The sequence below is a fragment of the Molossus molossus genome, unplaced genomic scaffold (assembly GCF_014108415.1).
Source record: "Molossus molossus isolate mMolMol1 unplaced genomic scaffold, mMolMol1.p scaffold_m16_p_11, whole genome shotgun sequence".
Classification (NCBI taxonomy): domain Eukaryota; kingdom Metazoa; phylum Chordata; class Mammalia; order Chiroptera; family Molossidae; genus Molossus; species Molossus molossus.
This window is the reverse complement of record NW_023425346.1, coordinates 47195933-47222442: the sequence shown is the minus strand read 5'-3', so window position 1 is coordinate 47222442 and position 26510 is coordinate 47195933. Positions and strand designations below refer to the sequence as shown.

Sequence of the window (26510 nt, the reverse complement as noted above, 5' to 3'; positions counted from 1 at the left end):
GGAATCGGCCTCAACACAAACTTGACGAAAATGGTGGCTTTCCTTGTAGCCAGAGATGAAACACAGATTTGCCCATTTTCCTACTTCCTCCCCTCTTTTCTTCCTTGTTTTTTAAGATTTTTAAATTATTTAGAGCTCAGCAGGTTGGGCGTCTTCCCTATTTTCTTTATTCTTCAAGTCCATATCCTCAGGCCCGCCCACCCTCGGTCCTCCAAGGGCCGATTCTCTGACCTCCTTTGTCTTCCCACCCGCAACCCTTCTCGCAGGTCCCGCCCCCGCCCCTCCTCCTCCCGCCCGAAATCCCTGCAGCAAGGACCGCCCCCTCCCCTCAGCGGCCAATGGCGACGTGGCCCCGCCCCTCCAGCCCCTCCTGCTGGGCCGCGGAGCGCGAGCGGGTTTCGGGCCTCGGCAGCGGCGCCTGAATGTTGGGTTCGTCTGCGGGTCTGCAGCAAGCGCACTCCCCGGAGGCCCGGGCGCAGCCCCGGGAGAGCCATGGACTCGCAGGTGCTGAAGGTGAGCAGGCGGAACCTGGACGTGCATTGCTTTTGGGGTTGATCGGGAGCAGGGGGGCGTGGGGGGGTGAGGGGAGCGTGGGGGGGCGTGAGGGGGGCGTGGGCAGAGCGTGGGCCGCCTGCGCGAGCCGACCGCGCCGGGGCGTCATCGCCCCACGGTGCCCGGTACCTCAGCCCGGCGGGCCGGGCGCGTGGCCCCGTGGCCCCGTCATCGGGTCTACTCCGCGGGCCCTGCTTTGGAACCTTGAAGTCGGGGCAGCCTGCCCAGCGCGCCGCTTACCTAGTTGCCATGTGTGTGCTTGTCCCACCCGGCCTGTGTGTGCTTTTACTTTTGTGCCCCGTTTGCTCGGAAAGCTTGGCCAACGTAGGACACCTACTGCGCCTCCCGGGTGCGGTCTGTAGTAACTTACAGCCAACTAGTGTCAGCGCCTCCGTTGGACAGTAAAAGGAGCGTGGGAAGGTGATAGGAAAACAGTTCAAGACACAGGAGCGGAAATGGAGTCGTCTTTATTTTAGGGCAGTGTCTTCTCTCTGTTTATCACCGATTCATCTGTTCAGCAAATATTTAATGACAAATCACTTAAGAAATGTTAGTGTATCCAGACATGAGACTTGAAAATAAGTTTGTTGTTTAGGATGATGGTGCTCTCCATTCATTTGTTCATTGATTCATTCGTTCAGCAGATAGTGATGGGGCCTCACAGTGTGTCCACAGGACGCTGGAGACGGTGATGAGCAGAATCGAGTAGTCCCTGCCTTCATATATTTTATAGGCTAGCGCTGGAGAAAACTTAATTAAGTTAATGCATTAACTATTGAATGCCTCCTGTGTGCCTGGCATTATTTGCTATAAGCCTGCAATAATAAAATTAAATAAAACCCTTCCAGTCTTGGAGCTTATTTTGGCCAGGAGGCATCAGACTGTAAGCAGGTAAATACAAAGTGTGCCATATTAGTGGATGGAGGACAGTTTGGCAGAGATAGGGAATGCGGGAGTGTCCTGCTATTTTGCCTTGATTTTTACATTATGCTATCTTCCTGTAAAGCCTTCCTTCATTCCCTTAAATGTCTGTCATCACCTGAAATATATCCTTTGTACTACCAACCAAATGAATTCTTTAATAAAAGCACATTTAGGCTAAAAACTGTTATGTGGCTCCTCATCACTTAGATTAGAGGATCAATTTAGTATGAGACACTTCTTGACCCTACCGACCTCTCCAACTTCGTCATCCAATAATCCCTGTCTTAAGGCTCTAGAACAGGGAATGGCAAACTCTGTCTATAAAGGATAATGGCTTTGTTCTGATAAAACCTTATTAATAGGTGCTGAAATTTGAATGTCATAATTTTCACATGCTATGAAATATTTTTCTTTTTTCTTCTTCTTAACAATTTGAAAACGTACAAACCATTCTTAGCTTGCTGGTCATAGAAAAGCATGCAGAGGCTCGATATGGCCATGTGCCGAAGTTTGCCAGTCCCTCTCTAAAAGATGGAATGGCTTTTAGTCCTCTGCATTCGTGTTCATTGCCGATTACTGTCTCTGTGTCGTTGCAGTTCCTCTGGCTGGCTAACTCTGTGCCTTCCTCACAAACCATGAAAGGAGATAGAAGGAGTGTGTATATGTGTGGAGGAGAGTAGGAACTTGCAAATCAAGAATCAGTCCTGAAGTCCTCCCCAAGAATCATTCCCTTCATTTTACTCTTTTCTGCCATCCACATTCTCCTATATTCTCAAAGCAACTTGTAAGCTCTTTCCTTGCATTTACTACATTGTCTTTCTGTTTTCTTAATAGTCTAGTCCAGCGGTTCTCAACCTGTGGGCCGCGACCCCTTTGGGGGTCGAACGACCCTTTCACAGGGGCCGCCTAAGACCATCGGAAAACACATATTTCCGATGGCGATTCATAACACTAGCAAAATTACAGTAATGAAGTAGCAACGAAAATAATTTTATGGTTGGGGGTCACCATAACATGAAGAACTGTAATAAAGGGTGGTGACATTAGGAAAGTTGAGAACTACTGTTCTAGTGTCATTTGAAAAAACGTAAGCATTTCTGGGCAGGAGCTGCCATGTCTTATATTCATCTTCATATTCACAGTACCTAGCCCAGTGCCTGACACTAGTAGATGGTCAGTAAATGTTTGTTGGACCAAACAACCTAACCTGAAGCAAGGTAGTGGTAATGTGTATGGTGAGTGGGAAAAATCTACTGGCTGCTTACTTAGGAGACTGGGCAAACTGGAAGGGGGTATTCCACGATTCCATATCTGGCTGGGGAGTCGGGGCAAATGGAAGGATGAATCTGGAACTTAGATGAGAGGTCTTGGCTGGACACATGATTTTTTATTCTATCAGTATATAGGATTAGGATTTTTTTTTTTTTTTTCAGAATGGGATTTTTACAGTATGATACCTTAATCCTCACAATGACCTGTAAAAGATTAACAGCATTTTACAAGTGAGCACACTCAGCAGCTATAAGATGAACCAGAAATTTGAAACCAGGTCTTTTTGCCTTTAAGCCATGTCCTTTTAACAGTACCATGCCACTGCCTTTCCAGAGCGTTATAGATTCGTAGTGATACTAAATGCTGAACAGAAGTCATGTAAAATGATATTTAAAGTGTCCTTACTGTTGGGAAACTAAGAGGTTATTTGCCACCTTAGGGAGAGGGCACGGGGGGAAAACTGCATTTTATTGCAATATGCCTTGGGGGGTCTTGGAGATGGAGACAAATCACACTTTCAAGAAATACAGCCTAGAAGGAGACTAGAGAGCAGGACAGAGCAGGACGGAAGCGAAGTAAAAGTTACTGAGAACATTTGCTTAACAATTTAGAAGAAAAGATGGAAATTATTAGAAAATACTGAGATATTGAAATAATTTTGTGTTCATTGTGTTCTGCATTCCTAGTATCGAGTGCTATGCTTTAACAAGTTTTAGATTATTCAAAACTTTAGGTTAATACCTGCTTAGAGATCTCAGAACATCAGAATCTCCTTGTAACATTTAGTTCTTATTTTCTTTTAGACTTTGATTAATTATTATTGTCAAGAGAGGTATTTCCATCACGTGTTACTTGTTGCCAGTGAAGGAATTAAGAGGTATGGTAATGACCCAGTCTTCAGGTTTTATCATGCCTACGGTACATTAATGGAAGGTATGTGCAAATTATTTACCATGCTGAGTAAGTTTTAAATTCCTGTTTTGTACTAAGAATAATTTTTCACATTATAATTTCGATTTTCAGGTAAAACTCAAGAAGCTCTTCGAGAATTTGAGGCTATTAAAAATAAACCAGATGTATCACTTTGTTCTCTACTTGCACTGATATACGCCCATAAAATGAGTTCTAATCCAGGTATAGTATTTAAATGTAATGCTTAAGTACAATGCTAAGGACACTTTTTCCTACTCAATTTATTTTTATTTTTCTCAATAGCACTTAGTCTGATCATTACTCTATTACATATTGTCTGTAGGTGCTATTTATAGCATATATGTTTTATCTTCCTGATAAGATTATAAGTTAATCAAGCACAAGAAATATTTATATTATATTACTTTTATATTCCTTATATCCTCTGGCAGAATTTTCCTTTGTACATGGAATTGTTTGAGTTAACATAAAGGTGAATGCATATTAGCAACTGCTAAACAGACCAAAAGAATAGCTGAAAACAGATATGTACATTAATTGCTCTGCAGCAGCCAACTTTACACCTAGTTATATTCAAATATATAGCTATATGCAGTGTCTTCTACTGTATCTTAAGCTTCTTGAAGGCCATTACATCCCCCAAGAGGGCTGATATACAGTAAACATTTATCAAGTAGTAGTTTGGGAAATATGAATACATTATAGAAGGAACTTTATATAAAACCAGCAATTAAAATTATGTGAACTGTCTTAATATATAGTGTATCTTAATTGCTGTGATGGAATATCAGAATTATAGGTAAAAAAGAAAAAATAGCATTGTATTCCATATATATCCAGTAACAGCTAGTAGAATTATAAATATAGGCCTTGTTTCAAATAAGTAGACAATAACCACATGTCCTAGAATAGCTTTTTAAGTATGAGAAAACATGTTTTTTAAGCAAAGTGTCACATACCTCCTCACCCCACATAAATCAATAAAGTTATTTAAAACAGTAATATGTTTAGCAAATAAATCTAACAACCAGATGCTTACATTCTGCAAGGGACTGTTCCCTATGTAGTTAGAAGATACAAAAGAATTTTTTTTAAATATGGTTTTATTGAGTTTTGAGAGAGAGGAAGGAAGAGAGAGATAGAAACATCAATCGGCTGCCTCCTGCATGCCCCCTACTGGGAATCGAACTGGGACCTCTCGGTCCATGGGACAATGCTCAATCCACTGAGCCCCACCTCCCAGGCAAGAAGATACAAAAGAATTTTAAGAAGTGATTCATGACATCAAGTTTATGATGTAGTTGAGAAAAGAAAATGTAAAAACCACCATGATTAAATTCTAATGTTACTATTAAATAAAATGATAAATAAAACAAATGAATCGATAGTTAATTGAAAATAGTATATACTGGCCCTGGCCGGTTTGGCTCAGCGGTTAGAGCGTCGGCCTGTGGTCCTGAGAGACCCGGGTTCGGTTCCCGCTAAGGGCATGTACCTCGGTTGCAGTTTGTCCCCGGCCCTGGTTGGGTCGTGTGGGTGGCAACCACTCGACATGTCCCTTTCACGTCGATGTTTCTCTCTCTCTCTCTCCCTCCCACACTCTATCTGAACAAAAAAATAGAAAAAATGTCCTCAGGTGAGGATAAAAAAAAAAAAAAAAGAAAATAGTATATACTGTTAATCCATAAGAGTAGCCTGGAAAAGCTTCATGAAAGATAGGAACTTAATCTGTTCTTTGGAAGACAGGCAGGATTTCGGTGTAAGGCACACTTGTCAGACAGGAGAACTCCATGAGCAAACACATGGAAGTGGTTCAGGATTCGGCTCTGCTGTGGATCCCCTTTCTCCGTGCCCCAGCAGGAGTATTAAGCCGGAGCAGAGAATTTTCATAGGAGATCTGTAGTCAGTAAGTCTTACAAAAAAATTAGTACAGTCCAGCCGGTGTGGCGCAGGTTGAGCATCAACCCATGTACCAAGAGGTCACCGGTTCGATTCCCAGTCAGGGCACATGCCCAAAGTTATGGGCCAATTCCCAAATGGGGGTGGGGCATGCAGGAGGTGGCCAATCGATGTTCTGTCTCATTGATGTTTCTATCTCTCTCTCTCTCTCTCTCTCTAAAATCAATAAATAAAATAAAAATAAAGAAAAAAAATTTTTTAATTAGTACAAAATATTTTCTTCCTAGAATCAAGTTTTCATTTAATTTATTTCCAACATTATTGGTTCTGTTGGGAAATGTGATTTCTGGGACCCTAAAAAGATGGAGGCAGAAATATTACCTAGAGACACTTGAGCACCGTCTCTACTTTTAACCTATATGACGCCGTGTAGGCTTGACCCAGGAAGGGCCCAGAACTTTGTCAGTATTGCCTAGAAAAGGCCTAGATTGTTCATATACATTCTTCCTGAATTCTGATGTAAGTCCTGAATATCAAAGGGCTATAGTGCAGTAAGAACTTGAACTGAGATCTGGCAAGAGCTAACTTTGTGCAGATGGTATCACAGTTAAATGATGCCTCTAGAGACCTGATGGAAATCTGGGCAGCAAACTATAGTTCCTGCTCCTGCCCAGATGAGTTCTTTCTGTCTCTATATCATGGTTCTTTTTTTTTTTTTTTTTAATCCTCACCCGAGGATATTTTTCCTTTTTTTTTTTCGACAGATAGAGTGGGAGGGAGAGAGAGAGAGAGAAACATCGATGTGAAGGGACACATCGAGTGGCTGCCACCCGCACGACCAACCAGGGCCGGGTACAAATTGCAACCGAGGTACGTGCCCTTAGCGGGAACCAAACCCGGGTCTCCGGACCGCAGGCCAACGCTCTAACCGCTGAGCCAAACCGGCCAGGGCTATATCATGGTTCTTTAACGGACATTTCTGAGGGTGTTCAGGTGCATGTGGGAGATGGGGGGCAGAAGGAGTCTTCTTGCCAAGCAAGCTGTAGCCCACCAGAAATGATTTTGTTTCCTAAAGTCATAAAGTGGTACTTTGGTAATTCCACATTTAAATTTAAATTTGTGTCATCAGAGTTAAAGGGAAGTGTCACTTACCTTACCTTGGTGTAGCCATTTCCAGAAAGGTAGAGTCTGTTAGAATCGCCAACCGCAACTTGGACATTTCTTCTTCCTTATTGCATAACTGACCCATATTCTGATTTGATCCAGGATTTGGATCTAATTGACACTTATGTCCTAAGCATACACTCATAGGTAATAGATTTGACAGTAGTGATTAGAGTTATTAGAAATAGGTCACCTACTTAAGGGAGCAGCTGTCCCGTATGAACTATGTAAGTAACAGTAATTTTACTACCCTTCACTGGCCTGTGGCAGTAGCCTGGCATGTTGATATATTTTAGAAATGGATTAGAGAGTTGGGTAATTTTAGTACTAGTCCTGATTTGCTAGAATCATTGCTCATTTTTTTAAGTCTTATTATTTTAAAAAATTGCATAGATAGCCTTTATATTGTGGGACTGACAAACTATAGAACTGTACATTAATTAACCACATGTAACTAATAAGCACTTGGGTTTAGTTTGAAGAACTGAATTTTTAATTGAATTATAATTACTTGTAAATTTAAAACTGATACTTGATGCATTTATCAGAAAAGTTATGTTTAGAACAATGAGTAAATGAATATCCTTTTTCATAAATTTTATGAAATTGAAGTACAAATTAAGTATTTCTGAAGAAAATTTTGCAACTTAATGAGATGTGTGCATAAAATGGATACCACATTTTAAAGATTTAGTAAGAAAATGCAGTTTCTCAATGGGTTTCTTAACAAATATGCAGTGAAATAATTTAAATATACTGGACTAAATAAAATATATTATTATAATTTTGCTTGTTTATTTCTGCCTGCTTAATGTGGCTATTAGAAAATTTTAAGGTACATATGTGGCTTGCATTTTATTTCTATTAGTTCTGTTATAAAGAGAAGAACTCAGTTATCTGCCCTGTTAATCATCTGACCTATTATAAATACCTGACCAAGAATTTAATTTTCATTTATGTTTTTCTTTCCCCTTCCAGATAGAGAAGCTATTCTGGAATCGGATGCCAAAGTGAAGGAGATACGTAAAGGAGCAGAACCGAAAGCTTTGTACCACGCAGGCTTATTTTTATGGCACATCGGTCGTCAGGATAAGGCGAGAGAGTACATTGATAGAATGATCAAAATGTCAAATGGTAGCAAAGAGGTAGCCATTTAATTCTTTGTTATTGCTCACTCTGTTCTCACTTCATAAATAGATTTATTTTAATATTTTGTAACATCATGGTTCTTAAAGATTGTTTTTTATGTTGTTTATTAACTCCTGAAAAAATCCCTCCCTGGTTGCCTTCCTTTCCTTCCTCCTTCCTGTTGCTTTCCCGCAAGGCTCCATGTCTGCACTGTTAATATACAAAGATAAGGAATGTTTACTCCGTGGATGGGTCGAGTCGTCCTGTCATAGAGCATATACCCCGCTGATGCATCAGGAGAGCTGTGATTCAAGTGCACAGGAGAATAATCGTTGGCATTTATTGCTTGTTTACTTTGTGCTAGGCACTATTTTAAGTACTTAAGGAGAGATTAAGTCTGTAAAGTGTTAGCAGAATGAGGAAGACTTTCTCGAAGGAAGTCACATTTGAACTAATACATGAAAGATAGATAGTTTCTATAGGCAAAGATTATGGAAAAGGGAAGTGGATACTCCCAAGGCGGGAAGTAACAGGTGGAAATGGGAATACGGGGTACATAGATGAAGAGGGTGGAAGAAAAGCTTGCAGAGGTGGGTTGGTGCAAATTGAAGGATCTTGACAGCTAGGTACAGTATTTGTATCTAATTTGATAGGCATTGAAAGACCATCGAAGGTTCTTAATCATCACAGTGACGTTATTGGAGTACACATTCAGAAGTTTATTTAATCGTGCTTTATAGGATGAACTCATCTGGGGAGAAACTAGAATGCAGCCCAAATGGTGCTGCTTTCTGGTGGAAGGTTTGAGGGCCTACACTAAACTATTGTACGGTGGGTGCACATCTGAGAATTATTAAATACCCATGGACTTGTCAACTGACTGAATATAATGAGGGAAAGAAATTGAGAATGTCTCTGAGATTTAAGCCTGGACGGTTCAGTGACCAGTTAACACGCATGGAAACTGTTGAATTGAGAAGGTAATCTTAAAGAGAGGAAGGAGTTGCATTTGGCTGAAGACATGCTATATTTCAGGCTCCAGGGAACAGTAAAGTAGATAGTCTGTGGGTTATTGGAAAAAGAAAAGTTTAGAAGAGGTATTAGACTACAAATAAAGCTTGGGAATTATCCACACGAGACAGTAGTTGAAACAATTCAAATAGGGGCCCTGATCTTGTGAGTAGAGATAGCTCTGTTTTAGTAGTATTAGCTGGCTTTTCAAGTGAAATACAGGGAGCTAAATATAATCTCAGTTAAAGATTTACATATTTATGAATTAACCTATATATTTTTTGATAGAAGAGCAGATTTCCTAATTTTTATTTGACATTAAAAAGAAAAATATTTGACCTGTGTCCGTCTTCTTTCTAACACTGTAAATCTTGCAACCCATGGGTTCACGAACATTTCTGAAGGTGAACAACCATGACTTCTTCGGTTTTTAATTTCCTAGGCCATTAATGCTTTCATTTGAAGCTCACTGGGCTAGTCACCGAGATTAAGGTGATTGTTGCCAAATCATCTTAACGTTTAATGTATGTGAAGTAAGGCTTCTGTCTTTCCGTGTTAGTGCATTTCGTCTGATTGCCCAGAAAGATCCCAAATGCTTATTTATGTCTCAAATCACATATTTAACTATTGTTAAGAATACTTTACTGGCAAAGTCCCAGATAAGACTCTTGGTTATTTTGCATTAATGGAGTATTTGATAAGCTTCTTCATAACAATATTGAGCAGAGCAGTAAGGCTGAAATGCATTATACTTTCCCACGCTCTAGGCCAGCAAGAGTTGGAAAGCGATTTTACTGCAGTTTTATTGTTCATAATATTATTTGATAGAGTGGTTTTTTTTGTTACTGATTACAAAAAAAATGACATTAAGTTTACTTCTTTTACCATTTTTTCCCCCAAAGAAATAAAAGTATGATTAGAATTTTTCATTTACAGGGGCAGATTTTGAGAGCATGGTTTGATATTACAAGAGGAAAAGACCCTTATACTAAAAAAGCACTAAGATCGTTTGAAGAGGGATTACAAAATGGAAATGATATTTTTGCTCTGTTGGGTAAGGTAAGTTGGAGTTAGGGTAAATAAATCATATTTTTAAATGTATTCCTAACCTAGTTGAAACCCAGTAAAACTAAGTCGCTCAAAGATAATTTTCATGTTACCTTTATCAACTCTCAACTGTAGGAGGGGCTTGCATTTGTATAGGGCAGTGAACAGTAAACTAGAGAAATATGTTCCCTGCCACATTCCCGAATCCTGGATCAGTTTTCATTGTTTCTGTTGTTGTTGGTGTTGGTGATGGAGGTTCCTGTGTGACTTATTCACCAAACATTTATAGTGTGTCTGATAGGTGTGAGGCATCACTCGATGGGGGACACCCTGAGCAAAATAAAACCTCTTGCTTTTATGGAACTTATAATCTGTTGTTGGAGACACAATAAACAAAATAAGGAAGTAAATTATATGCTATGTTAGAAGATGATCTGGGCAAAGGAGAAACAAATGGGGAAAAGTAGAGGTGAGGTATGAACTTGCGATTTTAAATTATGTGGTTAGACTAAATGACATTTGAGCAAAGACTTCAAGGGGGTGAGGGTTAAAGCTCTATGGGCACCTGGGTGAAAGCATTACATATAGAGGTGATAGTAAGTTCAAATACCTTAAGGCATGTTCATAGCTTTGCTAGGAGGCCAGGACACTGAAGGGAATGAATGAGGAGGAGAGTAGCATTGAAGGCTAGAGGAAAAGGTGAGTGTAGGGCCAGGTGGGTATGGGGGAGATGAGGTGAGGAGCTGATTCTGAAAAGCCTTTTCTTTTACTTGGAGCCTGATACACAGTCAGAATGAAATGAACAGTAATATGATCTGACTGACATTGTGAGGGATGAGCAATTGGCAGAGTCATTAGAAATCATTGGTGGATGGCAATGTTTAATTTGGACTGTTCTTCAATCCTTTTGATGCCTTCTGAACACCTTAAATATTTTTTGTTTTTGTTTTTTTAGTTTTTTGATTCAGCAAAAAGAAATTAAATGTATATGTTAGGAAAATAGTTTACTAGATAAGCAGTCATTTGGGGGGATAAAGAAAAGGAGAAGAGGATTATTAATGTCTTGGCTATTGTTCAAGTTACATACATTGTTCTTGTGAATTTTTGGATAGTGAGCTTGTTCAGATATTGGCCACCAGTACAACTAGTACTCAGGCTAGAGAAATCGAGCACTTAGCAAATTTTTTAAAAAGTTTTCTTGATTATTTCTCTCTCCGATCCTTAAAGAAAAGTTAGTTGATAGTCTTCCCGGTTAAGGCTATTTGAGTGTTAATATAAACAGTTTAAGAGGGATTTAGAGTGGAACCTCAGTTCTCAAACTTAATTCTTTTGGGAAGGCTGTTCCAGAAGCCATTTGTTTGGAAACCAAATAATTTTTTTCCATTATAAATAATTTAAATTGGATAAATTTGTTCCAGACCCCTAAGTGATTCTCTGTTTTAACCTTTCTTATATACAGTCCTGTCTGATGTACTGTTTAATCTATAAACAACACTTCTTTTCTTAAATTTGTGGAACCACCTCCTACTCGCCTTAAACAGATCACTTTCAACACTTGTTCAGGGGTGTCTTTCAGGAGGTCAGATGCAGCATCTTTGCTTTTCACCTATTGTCCCCGAAGTGCTACCACCAGCTAAATGCTTTTCACTTACCCAGATCAACAACAGTCTTTCTACTTCTTTTGTTGCCTGTGATCATAGTTTCCTGAGCACTTTCACACCCTTAGCAACATCACACTCTTTTTGGTCTCTTTATGTTTTAAAATTGTGCTAATCATCCCTTTCACCGGCAACCAAAGCAAAAAAAAAAAAAACCACGAAAATATTTACAGCACAATTTCCTGAGATGTTAATTTAATGACAGGAGGTTTAGCTTAATCTGACTCATACACAAGCATTCTCACCTTTGTAACCTGAAAAATGCTTTTTGTCATGCTGATGTATCAGCAGGAAGGGGTTGTCAGGTTGAGAACCTAAGTTTTCACTAAATCAAGGTTTACCTTCAATACTTAAGATTAGTTTTAATTCTTTTCCTGATATATCCTGTTTTAATTATGTATTTATTTATTTTATTGTTGAAGAAGTGCAGGTTGCATTAGTCTGATTCCAGTGAGGTATAATATTAACCAAATACACAGCAAATTTAGTTTCATTTAATATGATATTCTGCATTCATATGGAAGTTGATGGTCCAAGGAAGTATTAGATGTGGTCTTTTTGCATGATTTTGCTGTTTTACATTGCCAGCTATTTAGGCAAATCCCAGGGGCATAAGTAATTTCATTAATTATCTTCATTAATCTTTTTGCTATTGTTGTCAACTATTGTGAGATGTAAATAATTTATTTTGATGTAGCAGCATCTTTGTGTTGTAACCCAGGAGATCGACCAAACTCAGACGCCGAGATGGGGTTTAATAAAAGGAGTTTATTGAGCTGAGTCCGCAGGCACCTACAGTATGTCCCACACAGGAGTAACTGCGGCCCTGGAGCTAAAATGGCTCCTTTTTATAGGATTTTGTAAGGGGGTTGCTACGTGTAAGCAAGCATGTTACAGAAGCGGAATTTATCGGTTAGTTAATTACCCGTTACTCAGTTTCCCAGACATCTCAAAGGTCAAGATGTTTTCAATAGATTATTCCTGACGCCGAGCCCAGGATTACTTAAGGGTTAGTTATTACCCCGGGGTTAGCAATTACTCAGGGGTTAGTTAGTGAAGAATGTTCTTCAGTAGATGAGTAACTGGTGAAGGCCTCTGGGAGTTTAGGTCAATGGCACTGAGTTATAACATTTGGATGGTTCTCATATTTTTCTTTAATTATATGGGAATATAGTCTCAAACTGTTTGAGGAATATAGTAAGACTGGATACTTATTTTGAACTGAAATATTTTAGAACTAAATTTATTCCTAAAGGAGATCCAGAAGCAAAATTTTAAAAGCCTGTTATGTGATAAATATGCCTTGTTATCTGTTCTTAAAGTACTAACTATATTCATAGCTTTATTTTTTCTATGAAATTAATACATGGACATTGTAAAAAAAATGATCAGAATACCGTAATCTCTGAATAAACAATAAATATCACCATTAGAGACAACCAAACTATTATGTTATAAATAACATCTCTTCGTATTAGTAAGTAAAAATCTGCAAATCTACATCATCACTTTTAATGGTCACCTAAAATTTTATTAATAGATAAGCCATAATTAAATCCTCTGGACATTTTGGGTTATTTTTATTTTTCTATTATAAATAATTCTACCATAAATAGAATCGTATACTTCTTTGTGGTCTAATCCAATGATTTCTTTAAGGTAGTCCCTAGTAATGAAAATGTTGAAGTAGAGGGAATGGATTGAACTTTATTTTGCTCATTGTTGTGTTTTTCTTTTAATTTAATTTTTCAATTAGTTTACATTCAGTATTATTTTGTATTAGTTTCAGGTATATAGTATAGTGGTTAGACAGTCATATACTTCATAAAGTGACTACCCCTACGTACACACATCTGATATTTCAAGTACCCACCTGGCACCATATATAGTTACTACAATATTGACCATATTCTCTATGCTGTTCTATGCATCCGCACGACTGCTTTGTAACTGCCAATTTGTCCTTCATCCCTTTACCCTCTTCACCCAGTTCCCTAACCTCCCTCCCTTCTGGCAGCTATCAGTTAGATCTCTGTATCTATGAGTCTGTTTCAATTTTGCTCGTTTATTTTGTTCTTTAGATTTCACATGTAAGTGAAATCATATGGTATTTGTCTTTCTCTCACTGGCTTATTTCATTTAGCATAATTCCCTCTAAGCCCATCCATGCTGTCACAGATGGTAAGATTTCATTCTTTTTTATGGCCAAGTAGTATTCATTGTATGTATCTACCACAACTGTTTTATCCACTTGTCTATTGATAGGCACTTGGATTACCATATCTTGGCTATGGATAAATACCGCTGCAGTGAACATAGACGTGCATATATTCTTTTGAATTACAACCAAACCATGGTTCTCAAACATCTCCCATCTTGAACTGTTCTGTTCTCAAATAAGTTGTTCCCAGAAAAATGTCTCTGGTATGGAACAAAACTTCAACTTTCAAGCCACAACCCTTTTATGCTGATACCTGTATGATCAGTCACGCTTCACTCAGGCAACAAACAAAGGAGAGAATGTGCAAGTATGAGTCAGTTTACTGCTAAACCTCAAGTTATTAACATCTCAGGAAATTGTGCTATAAATATTTTCTAGTGGGAAAATATAATTCAGTTTTCAAACAAATAAAAAGCTTCTCAAACAGCTATTAAGTTCTAGAACCAAGGTTCCACTGTAGTGTTTTGGGTTTCTTCAGATATATACCCAGAAGTGAAATTGCTGGCTCATAGGCAGTTCCATTTTTAATTTTTTGAGGAAACTCCCTATTTTTCACAGTGGCTGCACCAATCTGCATTCTCACCAGCAGTGCCCGAGGGTTCCCTTTTCTCCACATTCTCTCCAACACTTGTTTGTTGATGTATTGATGATAGCCATTCTGACAAGTGTGAAGTGGTATCTCATTGTGGTTTTCATTTGAATTTCTCTGATGATTAGTGAATTTGAGCATATTTTCATATGTCTATTGGCCATCTGTTTGTCTTCTTTGGAGAAGTGTCTGTTTAGATCCTCCACCCATTTTTTAATTGGTAGTTTTGGATATTAGTCCTTTATAGGATGTTTCATTGGTAAATATGTTTTCTTATTCAGTGGTTGTCTTTTCATTTTGTTGATGGGTTCCTTTGCCATTATTTCGCTTATTCTTTAAAATCTTATCTTCTTTAGCTTGAAAGTATTTTTAAAATAATTTTATAGAATTTTATTTTATTTATTTATTTTTTGTTACTCCTCACCTGATGATATTTTTTCCTTGATTTTTAGATAGAGTGAAAGGGATGGAGGGAGAGAGAGAAACATCGATGCGAGAGAGACACACTGATTAGCTGCCTCTTGCATGACCCCGACTGGAGCTGGGGATCGAACCTGCAACCCCAGTACGTGCCCTTGACTGGGAATCAAACCCACGACCCTTTGATCCAAGGGCCAATGCTCTAACCACTGAGCAAAACTGGCCAGGGCATTTTTATTGAATTTTAAAGAGAGAGTAAGGGCTAAGGAGAGGGAGAGAGAGAAACATCACTGATTGGCTGCTTCCTGCATGTCCCCTACTGGGGATTGAGCCCACAACCTGACCATGTGCCCTGACCTAGAACCAAAGGGCAGCCTTTTGTTGCAAGGGACGAGCCCAACCAACTGAGCCATATGCTGGGGCTGAAAGGAATTTTTTCTTAACGATACAAAATCTCTTAGTTTTAGATGCTGCTTGTAAATACACAGGAAAGATTTTAAAGGGGAACATCAATAATACTTTCAACAATAAAGATTTTAAAAAGAGCAAACATTATTTTATGGTGTTTCTAAAAACATTTTTAAACAATTTTAACATCTAATTATATTTCTCAGGTATTTAAAAGTGGATTTTAAAACAAAAATCACTTACATAAAATACTTTTGTTCTGTGATGTTCTCAAATTTTGTTTTGATAAAAACTTTTTTCTCATTATATAAGTGATAACTATTCATTACGGAAAAAGTCAGAGAACAAAAGTATAGAAAATGTTAAGCATGAGTTTTCTACCTACTTCAGGATAACTGTTGTGAGAACCTTGGTATATATGATCATATTTTTATGTCATTTCTTTTTGATCCCAATAGGCACAATGCCTTGAGATGCGCCAGAATTATTTAGGTGCTCTGGAGACTGTGAACCAGATAATTGTGAACTTTCCAAATTTTCTTCCGGCTTTTGTACAGAAAATGAAACTACAACTAGCCTTGCAAGATTGGGACCAGACAATTGATACCGCGCAGAGGTACAGTGAAAAAAGATGATACTCGTACCTTTGGACCTATAATTTTGATAAAAAAGAAAATATGCATGTATTTTTTTTATCATAAGATTTTTTAAATTTGATTTTTCCAAAAATACAGAATTGAGGAAAAATTTAACACTGCCTTGTTTAAAACTGAATTTTTTTTTTTTTTTTATCCTCACCCGAGGACATTCTTCGATATTTTGTTCAGATAGAGTGAGAGGGAGAGAGAGAGAGAAACATCGACGTGAAAGCGACACATCGAGTTGTTGCCACCCACACGACCCAACCAGGGCCGGGGACAAACTGCAACCAAGGTACGTGCCCTTAGCGGGAACCGAACCCGGGTCTCTCCGGACCGCTGAGCCAAACCGGCCAGGGCTAAAACTCAATTTATTTGTTTACATAAATATCTGACTAACTGTTCTAAGAGACTCTCTTTTTTTGCAAACAAATGCCCCTGCCCTCATGAAGCTTATAGTCAGATGAGAGGAACCATATAATAAGCAGAGCAAATAAGGAATTATGTAGTATGCTAGAAAGTTGTAAGTGCTGAAGAACAGACAAAGCTTGAAGGTGAAATTGGGAGTCGGGGAGGGGTGGTTTTATGGGGTGGTCAGGGAAGGCCTCACTGAGAAGGTGGCATTTGAGCAAAGGGAATAAGCCGTGCAGATATCTGCGGAAAACTGAAGAAAGAAGGAGAAGCAAGTGTGAACATCTTGAGGCAAGAGTGTGCGTCATATGTTTAAGGAATGTCAAGGAGTGAAATGACTGGGAGGAAGTCACAGCAGAAGGGTGGGAGGGGGCAGGCTGCCAGGTTGTGAATGACTGTTGCAAGGAGTTTGGTTTCTCTTCTGCAGTGTGAAGTCATTGGAGGGTTTCCTCTCTGCCTCCTTCCCACACTCTTTCTCCCTCTTTGTTTCTTCCTCTCCCTCTTCTTTTTCTTCTTGCTTTTTTTAAGGTAAAGGACCCAGTGTTTTGTCTTCTAGGTTGTTCCCGGATGTGAATTGTATTGATTGCTATATACCACATACCTTGTTGCTTATGCTCTGTGTTTCCTATAAATTGGTAGTGAGTCTGGCTTGGTTTATGTTCATGTTCAGTTTTTTATTTTTCCTTTTCACTAATTAATTCATAAGTGGTGATGTGTTCATCCATCTAAGGGATATAATCTCTGCTTGTTTCTCTTTTTGTAATATTAGCAGCAGTTTGTGCTCAATATCTAGGTGCTTGCTTTAGTGTTATAATGTGGTTGTGGCATACTTCTGTAAAGAAAAACTTCTAATTTACTGATTGGTTAGCCAGTGTTATCACTCACACAGGAAAAGTTGGATAGATTTTTGAGTCTTTTTCTGTATTTCTGGGTTTTAAAAAACCAAAACACAAAGTAGTTCCCTAGCATCTTCTAGTAGTAGTAATTGATTAATGGTTTGTTTGTACGACGTGGATTAAACTTGAGAGTTTCTAACCATTTCAGATATTATAATTATTCAAATTTTCTCATTTTTGGTCGTCATTAGTAGCCTCTTCGGGTTAGTTCCTAAGTCTTTTTGACGTGATCCTAGCAGTCTTTGATAGTTTCCTTGCTATTTGGTATGGCAGGGTAGACCAGCATCATTTTGGGTATTATTGTCTCAAATTGGTAGGTATCAGCCATTGTCCAGGGCAGACAGTGGGAAATATTTGGAGGCCAAAATTTGGGCGCAGGTAACTATTTGATATTTATATATTTCCAGATTTCTAGGCATTTTGTGTGTGTGTGTAGTATTTATATAACATATAAAATATATGTATATATATTTGGAGGACATTTGTAAAATAAAAAATAGACTCATAATAGAGTTTTTAAACTTGATTTTCTTTTAACTTAGTATTTCATGAATATCCTCATTCATTCACACATTAACAATTATATAACAAATAATAGTTAATTATTTATTAACAGTGAATAATATTTAATGAAGTGAACATACAAATAGTTCATGTAATCTTTTCTATTTGTAGGCATTTAGGCTGTTTCCAGTTTTTTGCTCTTTTAAATATTACAGTGAGCACATACATGCACCTACACGTAAAATCTTTATACAGATGTAGGGTTATTTCTGAAGGATAGTTTCTTAAATGAGGGATCACTGAATCTAAGTGCCTTGTATTTGTTAAGGTAGGCTAAGCTCCCATAAAAATGGATACAAACACACATGGTTTACTGCGATAGAATTTTGTTGTTAGATGTTACCGTTTTGGGCGGGTGTTTCCACTGATCAGGCAGCCTCCCTGCACACTGTCATCAGGGACCCAGGTAGGCTTCTCCATGTTGCAGCTCTGCCATTTTCTAAAACCTCACTGCGTTGGTATCCAGCTGGCAGAAGGGGGATGTGGAGGAGTTTTTCTACTTAACAGCCCAGGCACACAAATGGCATATATTGCTTCATCACACATTGGCCACATGTCACTACAAACGTGGCTGGGAAATGCTAACTAGCCATGTGCCCATGCAGATATGGGAAGAATGGCTTTGAGGAGAGAGAGTGTGCAGTCTCTGCCTCCGGTGTACACACTTACGACTTTGATAAACACTGCCAAATTGTTCTCCTAAGAAGTTATACTAATTTATACTCCCATCAATCGTCTGTTGAGCACCCCCTTCCTCTATCCTCACCAATTCTGCCTGTTACCAGTGTGGGTTTTTTTGTTTTTGTATTTTTTAAACCATCTGTAAAGTAAGAATAGTACCTTAGTTTTCTTTTTATTTCCTTGATCATATTGAGATTATCTTTATATTAAAAACTTTTTTTTTCTGTAGACTGGTCTGTTTTTAACTGGGTCTGTTCTTTCCTATATTTCTAATGGATTTTGATATTTTTAAGGGTAAGTTCTTCATTATGATGTTTCTTTTTGATAGTTTTCTTGGCTCTTCTTTTGCAGTTGACTATCATAATTAACAAGTGAAAAAGAAACCTTTTAATATTTTGATTTTACTTGCATTAAATCTATCGACTATTTGGGGAGAATTTTTTTCTTAACCCAAAATGAGTGTTATGAGGCAGCTGTTAGTACATAGCAAACAACTACAAATCTCAGGGCAAATGATAATAAGGACTCATTTCACTTTATTGTGGGTTAACTGATCTAGACCAGGCTTGGCTGGGGCTCTGCTTTAAATGTCAGATCCAGCTGGGTGGCCGTGAGACCTCCTTGGGCTCTGGTCAGCTCTCATGTGTTCTCCCATGGGCTCAAGTCGAAGAGCAGCAGCTGCCCAGGGGGAACTTGTCATGGTGATAGCAGAGGTGCAAGAGGACAGGCAGAAATATGTTCTGCGCCCTGGCAGGTTTGGCTCAGCGGTAAAGCGTCGGCCTGCGGTCCAGAGAGACCCGGGTTCGGTTCCCGCTAAGGGCATGTACCTCGGTTGCAATTTGTCCCCGGCCCTGGTTGGGTCGTGCGGGTGGCAACCACTCGATGTGTTCCTTTCACGTCGATGTTTCTCTCTCTCTCTTTCTCCCCACTCTTTCTGGACAAAAAATGGGAAAATGTCCTCGGGTGAGGATTAAAAAAAAAACAAATATGTTCTGCTCCTGAATCTGAGGCATGGCACACTGCCAACCTGGCCACAGTCAAAGAGCAGTAGAGAACACCCCAGCTTTGGTGGGAGCAACTGTTCAGTTACATGGCAGAAGGAACGAATTCAGGGAGGATGGGAAAACTGGAGCTAATAATTCAATGTACCACACCATCCATGATAAGAAAATTAGAGTGTGACCTTATTTACTTAGTTCCTTTTCTAAATGCCCTTGAGTAAAGTTTATACAAAGTTTTGTAGCTTTTGCAGACTTCTTACATCTTTTTTATTGGAGAGGGGGTTGATCCTATTATTAGTGGAACATTTTTTCATAATATGTTCTGATTTGTTTTTATCACATAGGAATCTATTTTAATGTTGTTAATTATACTAACAGGCTTTTAAAAATATTCAACCCATATTTGCATTTCTGGAATTATAATAAATTTGCCTAGTCAGGATGAATTACTCTTTTCATATACTGTTGTATGTGGTTAGCTAATACTTCACGTAGGATTGCCAAGAGGATTCCATGAGACATATACAATCTATTCATATCTTTCTTATTAAAAATTAAGATTCAGGATTTTTTAGTTTAAATAATGAGGTTGATAATTTTCATAAAGGAGATGTCATTTTACTAAATAACATTACTGTTTTAAACAGTGGAATAGTCAGACTAGCAAACTAACTTTTCAAGCCCTCAAATAAAAGAGTATACATAAATTTATTTCAACAAAATGTTTTTCTGCAGGTTAATGCTTCAAGATAAACAAAATGTGGAAGCACTAAGAATGCTGGCCCTTTACTATTTGTGTCGGGAAGGGGATATAGAGAAGGTAAGTTGTACTATTTAACTTTCCTATATTAAAAATACAGGGCGTGCCCTTTTATTTATTTATTGTTTTACTCCTCACTCGAGGATACTTTTCCATTTTTGTTCAGATAGAGTAGGAGGGAGGGAGAGAGGAAGAGAGAGAAACATTGATGTGAGAGAGACACATCAACTGGTTGCCTCCTGCATGATCCCAACCGGGGCCGAGAACAAACCACAACTGTGGTACGTGCCATTGACTAGAATCGAACCTGAGACTCATTGGTCCGTGGGCCAATGCTCTAACTTCTGAGCCAAACCAGCTAGGGCCAGGATGTGCTCTTTTAGAATGTATATTATGGTAGTTTTTGATTCTTGAAAATACACCTTAACAAAGAGGCGAGCTTCTTAAATCAACTAGTAAAGTAAAAACATTATGTAGTCAACATTACCCCTGAAGATTTCCTTTGTCCATTAATTACAGCATATGTGGTTTTCTATATAAAACCCCCATGCAGTAATGTGTTTGATCACCATAACTGGAGATACTGAGTATGGAAAAGTACACATACAAAATATAATTTATAGTATTTTTAAAATCTAAATGAGTTTACATAAGTTAAATGGACTTAGGATAAAATCCCATTGTATCTTATAGTAAGGTACACATTTGTCTAGTAGTAAACACATCGACTATATACTGTATTATAGACTACCAAAATTAGAAATAGTGTTATAAAAAGTAGCATATTTGGCCCTGGCCAGTTTGGCTCAGCGGTTAGAGTGTCGGCCTGTGGACCAAAGAGTCATGGGTTTGATTCCAGTCAAGGGCACGTACCTCAGTTGCAGTTTGTCCTCGACCCCGGTCGGGGTCAAACAGGAAGCAACCCATCGATGTGTCCCTCTCTCTTTCTCTCTCTCTTTCTTCCTCTTTCTCCTTCTATCTCCCCCCTTCCCACTCTATCTGAAGATAAATAGAAAAATATCTTTGGGTGAGGATTTAAAAAAAAGTAGTAGATTTGGATTGTGTTTAGTCTGGTTAAATTAGTTAATATGATAGTACCTAATAGGTATTTTAGTGAATATTAAAAGAGTTTTAGTAGAGACAACTCTTCAGTAAATTTTCCAGGTATTGAAATTACTTATACTAAATATCTTCATGACTTTTCTATTCTAGATAATATTTTAAATATAAACCAGGTTAAATAGGTAATCCAAGAACTGATCTCATATAATATTAATGTTTATAAATATGTTATTGTTTATATCTCATTTGTGTCATGTATTTATTGTTTTAGAGGGAGCTTGACATGTATACTTAATTGAATATTATAGGTATCTTTACCTACCCAAAGGTTTCCATTCAATAACAAATATTTTTAAAAAAAAAACATTCTAAAACTCAGTTTGCTATTAATAATTATTGAGCTTTTTAAAAGAAGTTTTAATCTTGCAACATAAGATTTCATTGGAAGAGGGGGAATTGATAAAAGCAAATATCTTTTAAAATAATAATAGTATTTATTAGTTTACATATTATATATTATGTTCTTTATTTCTTAGTTTATTTTAAAATTATACTGGGTAATTTTGTTTTAGGCTGCAGCCACCCTGGAAAACTTAGGCAATGCATTGGATGTCATGGAACCACAGAATTCTCAACTGTTTTATAAGATCACAGTCGCCTTCAGCAGAACTGTAAGAATACCCACTATGTACCAGAGCTCTGTTATCTACTGCTGGGAATAGAAAAGAAGTCACAAAGGTTGAGGTGCCAAAGAGCATATGGCCTAGAGTGAAAATATCATATGTATATAAATATGTGATACATTCCTAAGAAAGGCAGTCCTGAGGATACATGAGTTCCAATTATAAGAAGCCATCATGGAGGCTTCCTGGAGGAAGTGGCCCTTGTTGAACGTTTAAGGAGAGGGAAGTGCCGTCCAGGCTTTTAATAAGAGCATAGGACTTAGTAACAGGGCTGTTTGTTTTGTTTTACAAACTATTTGAAAAAAGTTTTAATGTGGGTAATAGACTATTTTGGTGGGGAAAATGGTTGATGTCTTACTTTTAAAAATAATATTAAAGAAATGTTTGCATTACAAGTACCCAGTAAAAAAAGGTAATTGAGAATGAAATAGAAAAAATTAGGAGAATCTTGAAATCAATACCTGAAATGAGCAGATTGGAAAGTTACTTAATTACACTAGGAAAAAAAGAGGAAAAGGTACACATGAGTAAGTAAAACAATTAGCAAATATAGAGTTGGAAGAAAAAAATTAAGGCTGTTAATTGATAAATGACATGAATTTAGCAATCGTCAGATTGTGTGAAGTTTAAAGAAAAGCAAATCCTGTCATTACAAAAGTTTGGTTTAAGGGAGGTATATTTACCCTTTTTATTTGCCTGTTACCAGACACCTGATTAGTTTACAAAAATTCAAACAGTTTAGTATTTTACTCATAAAAGTTATTGTTTTCAAAAGTTACAAACTTAACTCTAGCAGCACTGTGTTTTTTTGAAATATTTTTGAAGCTTTTTTTAGAGGTGTTTTCACTTTAAAATGTGAATTACAACGTAGAAATTTCCATAAAACACAGAAGCCCAGTGTAACGAACAGTGTGATGAAGACGATAAAGCGAACACCAGCATGATCACCAGTATCTTCGCAGCAGTCATGAAGTAGGAAGCTGCCACCCCCCAGCCACCTGAGAGGCATCTGTCCTTTCACGCTCTTCCCCTGACCCTGCGTATTCTGATGTTTATGACACCATTGCCTGGGTTTCCTGGTCTTCTAAGAATATAAATACAAAAACAGATTGCAGATAAAAATTTCCCTTCCCGAGTGACATCCCCAACCCAGGGGGAAGCATAATTATGAAACTACTGTACATCATTCCATGCTCTGTGTGATATTTTTACTGTGCATATTTGTATTAGAGAGGAATTGTTTTATATGATATAAAACTTTTTGTAGATGGCCCTGGCCGGTTTGGCTCAGCGGTTAGAGCGTCAGCCTGCGGTCCAGAGAGGCCCGGGTTTGGTTCCCGCTAAGGGCACGTACCTTGGTTGCAGTTTGTCCCCGGCCCTGGTTGGTCATGTGGGTGGTGGCCACTCGATGTGTCCCTTTCACGTCGATGTTTCTCTCTCTCTTCCTCTCTCTCCCTCCCACTCTATCTGAACAGAAAATGGAAAAATGTCCTCAGGTGAGGATAAAAAAAAATAATAATAACTTTTTGTAGATGGTATCAAAACTGTACATAATATTCTGCATCTTGCTTTATTGAGGTATTGATTCTACACATAAAATTCAACCATTGATTCTAAGACATAAGCTTTTTTTTCTTTCCAATTTTTATTAATTTATTTTTGTTACAGATGTTTTTCCTTTTTCCCCCCTAGACACCCTCATCCCCAACCCGCCTCCCCCACCCCTCTGGCATTGTTGTCTATGTCCATTGGTTACCCATACATGCATATAAGTTCTTTGGTTCACCTCATCCATTCCCCCTGCCCCGCTGCTCTGAGGTTTGTCAGTCTGAACCATACTCCTTTATATGTCTCTGGATCTATTTTGTTCATCAGCCCACCTTGTTCATTATATTCCACAAATAACTGAGATCATGTGGTATTTGTCTTACTCTGATTGGCTTATTTGCTAAGACATAATCTTTTAAAATAGTCCTAGTGGTGGCACCCTTGTCTTTAGGGTAAAAGTCCTAGTTTTTAATTTCATTAAAAAAATGTATGTATATAACCTTAAAGCCATAAGTTTCTTGTCTGTTTTGTAAAATAATCATAAGACAGTTTGAAAAGAGATCTAAAATATACTTGTATTGCAACATCATTAGGAATATACTTTTCAAGATAGCAATTTTTTAAAAACACTACTCAGGATATATAAGTTCTGATAGGATGTTAAATTCTTGCTGTACTGTCTAGATAATAAATACAGAATTTTCTTTTTCTTTGGTTATTAAATCATTTTATTTACTTTCATTTTGCTTCTGTGAAGTATAAATAACATGTATATTTAGAAAAAATAATTCTTTTGATTGAATAGAAGTACTTAATCTTTTCTTTTTAGTGTGGACGTAACCAACTCATTCTTCAAAAAACTCAAACCTTACTAGAAAAAGCTTTCAGTTTAACCCCTCAGCAGCCGGAATATGCTATAGAACTTGGATACCAAATGCTTTTACAAGAAAAAATTAAAGAAGCCTGGAAGTGGTATAACATAGCCATAAATCTCGAAGAAACTAACATCACTGCTCTCATTGGTATGAACGCTGTTTCTATAATTGTTTTTCATATAGATGCAAGTCATGATTGCTGTTCATACTGCCATTAAAAAATGTACTTTGTGGTTTTCTAAAATTATTCTCCACTACCCACAATAGAAAAAAAATCATACATCTTTAAAAATAAAATTTTTATTTTATAGTTAATATCTTGAGAGAATAGGTTTTTATGAGATAGTTTCTATATATCATGAATTCCATCATAACAGATATTATATGAATACCAATGTACCCATTTTATTTTCTTTTGCCCTTTCTTCTTTTTAATCTAAAATTTTTACGTATTATGGGGGGGGGTCTGTTTTATTAATGTTTTTGTTAGCTTAAAGTTTGCATGCCTGAAACCAAGTATGTGGGCTTTGTTTTGTCTGGTTTTAGGGTTAATTCGATGTCAGTTAATAGAAGGGCAATTAGAGGACGCAGACCAGCATCTGGAATTCCTTAGGGAGGCTCAGCAGTCTCTTGGAAAATATGCGGTACAGTAATTCATTTCTTAGATACTAGGTCCCAGACACTATTTATAAAATACGGAATTTTAAATTGTCTTATTATTTAGTAGTGGCTTTAAAGGATTAATGTACACTCATTTTATTATGCAACTTTATTAATTTACCTCCGTGCAACATTAGACTTTAAATATTCTTCCACAAGATTCTATAAATCCCATCAAGCTAAAACTTAAGTGTGAATAACTTTTTCACATAAATAGCACTTCATGTACATTTGAAATCTAAATAGAAATAAATGGCTTCATAACCAAATGGAGTAATTCATAAAAACGACTGATTTTTCAGGAATTAACCTATTTACACGCAATTTTTGCTATGAAGAAAAATAAACCACAGGAGGAAGTTACTGACTTGTTAAATGACGTCCTGGATACTCATTTGTTACAATTACAAGATTTACCTCTTGGCATACAGTATTTTGAGAAGTTAAATCCTGATTTCTTGCTGGAAGTTATTACAGAATTTCTGAATTTCTGTCCAATACAGGTAAGTAATTTTGGGACTTTTTAAGGGGAGAGGGTAGTTTTTTAATTTATTGGAATTACATTGAGTAATAAAATTATATAGGTTTCAGTTGTACAGTTAGTTCCATAATACATCATCTGTGTATTGCGTTGTGTGTTCGCCACCTGAAGTCAATCTCCCTCTGTCACGTTTATCCCCTTAACCCTCTTCTACCTGCCCCCCCTTTCCCTCTGGTAACCACCGAGCTGATATCCATGTCTATGAGGTTTTGTTTTTTTGCTTAATCCCTTCACCTATTTCACCCAGTCCCCCAGTGCCTCCTCCGATAGCAGTCAGTTTGTTCTCTGTGTCTATGAGTCTGTTTCTATTTTGTTTATTTGTTTATTTTGTTCATTAGATTTCCATGTAATTGTAATTTCCATGTAATTGGTAGACTGGCTAAGAGTTGGAGGTGGACCTTTGAGTGTCTTGGGCTTTCTATTGATCAGCTCAGAGCCTGAGGAAGCCAGCCCTCGTTCACAGCCTAACCCCCTCCCCACACGCCCAGGCCCAGTGCAGGCAGCCACAGACAGTGAATTGCACGGTACCTCCAGAGAGGCCGGTTACAGGCAGTGTCTGACATCGGCCTGCACCAAGCCCTGTCCAAGTGGACCCAGAACCAGCACAACCAGTGGAGGGTAACAAGGACTTGAGGAGAGAATAAGAACCAGGACTTTCCTTCTTTCACAGAGAAAATGAAGCGAGAAGCCAGAGAGTATGCAGTCAAAAGGCAGATGGGCTTTTTCCCCACTCCTCTACTGATGGGCACTAGGGCTGCTTCCAGATCTCGGCTATTGTAAATAATGCTACAGTGAACATAGGTGTGCATATATTCTTACCAATCAGTGTTTCAGTTCCTTAGATATATTTCCAGAAGTGAATTGGCTGGCTCTTGCAGCAGTTCAGTTTTTAATGTTTTGAAGAAACTCCATACTGCTTTCCACAGTGGCTGCACCAGTCTGCATTCCCACCAGCAGTGCATGA

General features: G+C 37.9%; 1 protein-coding gene across 1 annotated transcript in view; it reads left to right on the top strand.

Moving 5' to 3' along the window:
• The first annotated feature begins 418 nt into the window (after positions 1 to 418).
• Positions 419 to 26510, top strand: part of TTC21B (tetratricopeptide repeat domain 21B) — a 75071-nt gene continuing 48979 nt past the window's right edge. Inside the window, exons 1-11 of the mRNA XM_036254768.1 lie at positions 419 to 513; positions 3552 to 3681; positions 3772 to 3882; positions 7723 to 7889; positions 9820 to 9942; positions 15685 to 15842; positions 20153 to 20237; positions 21812 to 21910; positions 24300 to 24492; positions 24892 to 24989; positions 25308 to 25508. Of these exons, the coding sequence (XP_036110661.1) occupies positions 493 to 513; positions 3552 to 3681; positions 3772 to 3882; positions 7723 to 7889; positions 9820 to 9942; positions 15685 to 15842; positions 20153 to 20237; positions 21812 to 21910; positions 24300 to 24492; positions 24892 to 24989; positions 25308 to 25508 (1386 nt within the window). The 5' untranslated portion in view covers positions 419 to 492. The remainder of the gene's footprint in view (positions 514 to 3551; positions 3682 to 3771; positions 3883 to 7722; positions 7890 to 9819; positions 9943 to 15684; positions 15843 to 20152; positions 20238 to 21811; positions 21911 to 24299; positions 24493 to 24891; positions 24990 to 25307; positions 25509 to 26510) is intronic.